The 4,777-nt window shown below is 62.3% G+C and overlaps 1 protein-coding gene across 3 annotated transcripts; it reads left to right on the top strand.

Annotated features, from left to right (window-relative positions):
• The first annotated feature begins 2,420 nt into the window (after positions 1 to 2,420).
• On the top strand, positions 2,421 to 4,439 carry TNFRSF13C (TNF receptor superfamily member 13C). 3 transcript variants are annotated; one of them, XM_027107834.1, is made up of 3 exons: positions 2,421 to 2,610; positions 2,964 to 3,200; positions 3,752 to 4,439. In XM_027107834.1, exons 1-3 carry the CDS (start codon positions 2,460 to 2,462, stop codon positions 3,931 to 3,933), a joined length of 570 nt encoding a protein of 189 aa, XP_026963635.1. In that variant the 5' UTR covers positions 2,421 to 2,459; the 3' UTR covers positions 3,934 to 4,439. The 3 variants fall into 3 exon arrangements, with proteins under 3 accessions (XP_026963635.1, XP_026963634.1, XP_026963633.1); XM_027107833.1 differs by having other exon boundaries at positions 2,961 to 3,200; XM_027107832.1 differs by having other exon boundaries at positions 2,883 to 3,200.
• Positions 4,440 to 4,777: the final 338 nt, after the last annotated feature.

Raw genomic sequence — 4,777 nt, 5'->3', positions numbered from 1 at the left:
GTTGGTCTGATGGTGAAATTTCTCTTCTTAACTCCTAAGTTGTCCAGAGATTCGAGGCCTCCCGCTTCCCTGTTTAGGAGGTGCAAGTGAAAAGGTTTGTTCTGAGCCAGGTGCCCGCACGCTCCATCGACACGTGTCCTGTTGTCTGCTCCGTCCTCAGCGCCTGGCTGTTCAGGCACATGGGAGGCACCCAGGAAACCTTTGTGTCAAACCTTTGAGTGTCTCCGCTTCTCCCTCAAGATGGCCTGCGCCAGGGTCCACGACCAGCAGCGCCACAACCCTCCCCCAGAGTCAGAGCAGCCACGGTGAGATGAGACAGAGGCCGGGGCAGCCCCTGCAGTGATGGCTCCAGTAAATGATCCCAGACCTGGCTCCACCCTCACCCAGGAATAGCTTCCCCCTCCAGGCTGCCGACACCCAGCCCCCTCCACTGGGGTTAAAAGAGATGCCTGATGCAAGTCAGGGCCCTGGGGTAACAGGTAATAACAGCTTCCGTAGCGATGGCGATGGGGCGGGGCTTGGGGCGCAGTCTTCCAGCCTCGCCGCCGCCCCTCTGCCCCATAGGAGGGCCTTCCCTGCCCTGACTCCTCTCCAGCTCTGGGCTCCCCACCCCCTCACCACACACCCACTCTCACACCCACACCCACCACCCCAGACCCACTTCTCCTTTGCAGTTGCCCCACCGCCCACACCTTCCTGCCACGGAGTTGCTGGCCCGTAGGTAGGGGACGGAGAGGCAGTGGGCCAGGGCTCCCCAAGGCCGGCCAACTCAGGGTTCTGTGTGAGTCCTAGGGTCCCCGGAGCCAGAAACCTGGGGGCTGGCCTTGCTCCCCTCACTCCATGGCATCCCTCTTTCCTCCTAAACAGCTGCTGGCTCGTCCCCTGGCCCTAGGCTATGGTGCCAGCTCTGCTTACTTTGTCCAGTCTCCGACTCCACAGCAGCCGTGGAGAGGGTCCCTTCTAAGGCACAGCTCAGAGAATCTCTCCCCCACTCAGACACCTCCTGGGGCCCCTCACTGCCCCAGGCCTGCGGCTTGAGGCCTGGCCCTGCCCATCTGCAGCCTCCCCCTGAGGCAGTGGCCATGCCTGTTCCCAGAGCAAGCTTCCCCTTGCCCTTCTCTGTGCTTCTGCCCTTGCCCATCCCCTCTCTCTGCCTTGAAGGTTTCCCTCCCCCTTGAACGGCTAAAGATCTACTCCTACCCCTAAGCCCCCTCCCTGCCCCCGGGACAGTTACTCTTTCCTCTGTGCACCTCCAGCCCTGACTGCTTAGGGGTCTGGTATGGCCCACCATGAGGCTCTAAGTCCGTGCTCCATGCTGAGGCTCTCTGCCAGCCCCTGCCCCCAGGGAGGGGGCAGCATATGTCCAGGAAGGTCGAGGGGGCTTGTGTGTCTGTCTGAGACTCAGTCTGAGAGACACAGGTGAGAGACAGGTGGGTCTGCCCCAAACACCAGGGAGTAGAGACAGACAGGAGGGGCCTCGGTGAGACACAGAGGCGAGAAAGCCTGGACACACACAGCCCTGAGAAAAAGGAGTCGGGTGGGTGAGCTGCCTCCTGCCTACTGGGCCTTGGTCTATTCGTCTGTCTGTTCATCCGTGAATCTGAGTGTCCCTCCTGCTTAGGAGCTGGAGACCGAGCTGTCCCTGAACCTACCCAGTCTGTGCTGTCTACTCCAGCCAGTGGTTCCTCGCTAACCATAGTCAGGCAAATCTGACTATGACACGCCTTGCTTAAAGCCCTTCATGGCTCCCCAGTGCCTTTCCAGCCGGAGTCCCAGCTTCTCTCAGTCAAGGGCCTCTGGTCCCAGTACTCCCTGGCCTTCATATTTAGGCCCTCGCTCACACTGGGCGCTCCCCTAGACCTCACTCCACCAGTAAACACGTTCTCATCATCTCCACAAAGCTTTCCTGTCCCCTCCGTGGTGATCATCTTCATTGATGCCGCTGCCGTGAGGCATTGTCTCCCCCATCACCACCTCCAGTGTGGGAGTCGTCTGGGGCCTGGTACAGTATGGCCACTCAGGATGTGTTTGATGAACTGAGCAGCTCTGCCTGAGAAGGACAGGAGGGCTCCCCGGAGGAGGCAGGTGGGGGGGAGATGCCTGGTGAGCATGGTCTAGGACTCTGGACTGGCCTTGGGAAGCAGGACAGAGGAGGCCACCCAGAGGTCTGTGTCCCGATTAAGGGGCCCATCCTCTGCTCCCCAAGAGCAGGCCCTGGTTTGAGCCCCAGCCTCATCTCAGTGCCCAGCAGAGGGCCCGCCCAGTGGTTGTCTGGAGGTGATGGTTGAATGGAGAAACCACAGATAGAAGGTCTGGGGTGCCGGGGCCCTGGCTAAGAGTGGCCCCACCTGGTCCCACCCCAGCAGGCAGGAGGGCGGGGTGGGTGGTGGCCCCGCCCGGTTTCCTCCCCATGGGGCAGCAGAGGCCAGACTCAGCCCCAGCGGGGTAGGCAGACAGGCATGGGCTTCGGCAGCATGAGGCGAGGGGCGAGGGGCCTGAGGGGCAGAGACATGCCGGCCACCCCGCAGTGCCTGCGGGCCCAGTGCTTCGACCCGCTGGTTCGCAAATGCGTGGCCTGCAGTCTCCTCCGGACGACAGAGCCTAGACTGGGTAAGAGTTGAGCCGCGCTGATGGACGGCACGCAGGGCGGCCCTGAAAGGGGAGGGAGGGTTCTGCCGGGAGGACCCCGCCCTACCAGAGTCGCAGGCATGACCCCCACCTGTCCCAGGACGTCGAGGGGCATCGCGTTAACGGGCGAGGAGGGGGGCCTGTGGGCTGGGGCCTGGATGGCGACCAGCCATCGCCGCGTGGCCCTCACGGCCCCCTCTCTCCCCCTCCCCCTGCCCTGCCCCGTCCGGCTGTCCCTCCCCTCCGCGGCCCAGCCTCGCCTCCCTCCGACCCTCCCCCTCCCCGCTCGCCTCTCCCCTCTGCCCCGTGCTCTGCCTGCCCGTCCCCTCCAGCAGGTGGCCCGAGCAGTCTGGCGCCCGGGACGGCGCTGCAGCCGCAGGAGTCGGTGGGCCCGGGGGCCACGGCCGAGGCCGCGCTGCCGCTCCCGGCGCTGCTCTTCGGCGCCCCCGCGCTGCTGGGCCTGGCGCTGGCCCTGGTCCTGCTGGGCCTGGTGAGCTGGAGGCGCCGACGGCGGCGGCCCGGCGCGGCGGCCGCCCCAGAGGCCCTGGAGGCCCCGGACAGAGACCAGGATGGTAAGTTCCGTGTCTAGGGGAACCGAGAGGGCTGGGGGCCGTCGGAGGGGAGACATGGCCCTTGAGGGGCAGGGGCAGGGGCAGGGTAAAGGCGTGGGGGAGGTCTGAAGCAGAGGCAGGGCTTTAGGGGGTGATGCAGACAGAGGGGACGAAGAGTGCGCTCGGAGGGTCTCAGGCTGAGCAGGGAGAAATAATCCTGTCCCAGACCCTGGTCCAGGCGAGGGACACAGCTCTGGCGTCCCAGACTTGTGTGAGGAAGAGACACAAGGCTGGGGAGCCCGGTCGAGGGAGGGGGTCTGTCCTGCCCTCTCTCTGGACAGCCAGACTGGTTCCCACCCCTCCTCGCCCTCTCCCATTTTGCCAGCGCTCTCAGCACTTCCTGTCCTGAGGGCCGATCATGTGCCACCCTCCCCAGTCCCGCCAGTGGGGCTTCATCAACTGACTTCTCTCTCATAAGTCAGAGGGCTGTTCCTCCAGGGAGGCTTCCGGAACAGGGATGGGGGAAGGCTGTGACCCAATCCTGACCCTGCATTCCCCTGCCACCTCCCCAGAGCCCCTGGACGGTGACAACGTCCTCTCCCTGGGAACCCTGGATGCCACAGCTCCCATCTGGCTTCCGCCCAGTGAAGACCCAGCTACCACCCCACCTGCCCACAGCGTACCTGTGCCAGCCACAGAGCTGGGTTCCACTGAGCTGGTGACCACTAAGACGGCCGGCCCGGAGCAACCATAGCAACGGAGGGGGCAGGAGGTGGTCCCTGCCCTCCCTGCGGGCCATCAGCCAGGGGCTTAGAGATTGAATTCGGTTCTTCACCCCAGTTCTCACCCATCCCTTTTCTGGGAACCATGCTGCTCCCCGGCTAACCCTGCAGAACCACAGGCACCGCAGACCACAGGGTTCAGACTGCATGGCATCGTATGGCATGTTAGCATTTGGCTTAAAATCATACCATCTATGGCAGCCCTCAAAGGTCGTGGCTGAGCTCTGTGCTTTCGAGTGGTTGGGGTACTCTGACTAGGAGGTTTTTTTAAGCATGGGGAAGCCACCAGAAACCAGAATGAATCTAGGAAAATTATCGAGTGGGAGGATGCTTAATTTGTAGCTGGGTGTTGTATTTTTTTAATACTTGCTCTCAGAGCTGTCCTGCTTTTAAACTGATGCAAATGGAAGCAATGGGTAACCAACTGACCTGTTTTCTTTGGGATTGAGTACAAGATGATTTTAAGAAATAGCCTGAATTGTGTTGATTCTTTGGTATCTGTATCCTAGGGTCACCCCTGAGCTTGGCCCAATCTGCTAGGACCTATGATGCCATTTTCACCCTGGTGGCAGCTTGCAGAGCCCCAGACTGTAGCCCTCCCTTCCCTTGGGAGGAAGCCCTCTCTTCCCTTGGGAGGAAGTCTACAGCCTCTGGAGCTGGACTGCAGATTCACACTGAAGGCACACTGACAGGCATCTCCATCAGAGACCACCTGGAATCCCAGCTGCCTCCAGGGCACACTGGGCTGTACACAGGGCAGGGCCCAGGACCTGCAAGAGGCTCCTTGTTAGGAGGCCAGGGCAGGCCTCTGGCCTT

The sequence above is a fragment of the Aethalodelphis obliquidens genome, unplaced genomic scaffold, assembly GCF_003676395.1.
Source record: "Aethalodelphis obliquidens isolate GAN/ISIS:26980383/991018 unplaced genomic scaffold, ASM367639v1 scaffold8, whole genome shotgun sequence".
NCBI lineage: Eukaryota > Metazoa > Chordata > Mammalia > Artiodactyla > Delphinidae > Aethalodelphis > Aethalodelphis obliquidens.
The sequence above is the reverse complement of the archived record's forward strand: the minus strand, read 5'-3'. Positions and strand labels throughout refer to the sequence as shown.

Coding starts and splice junctions, on each gene's coding strand:
- TNFRSF13C (XM_027107832.1), top strand. CDS start 2,460: ATGGGCTTCGGCAGCATGAGGCGAGGGGCGAGGGGCCTGAGGGGCAGA. Junction 2,611..2,882: donor GACGACAGAGCCTAGACTGG/GTAAGAGTTGAG, acceptor TCCGCGGCCCAG/CCTCGCCTCCCTCCGACCCT. Junction 3,201..3,751: donor CCCGGACAGAGACCAGGATG/GTAAGTTCCGTG, acceptor CCACCTCCCCAG/AGCCCCTGGACGGTGACAAC.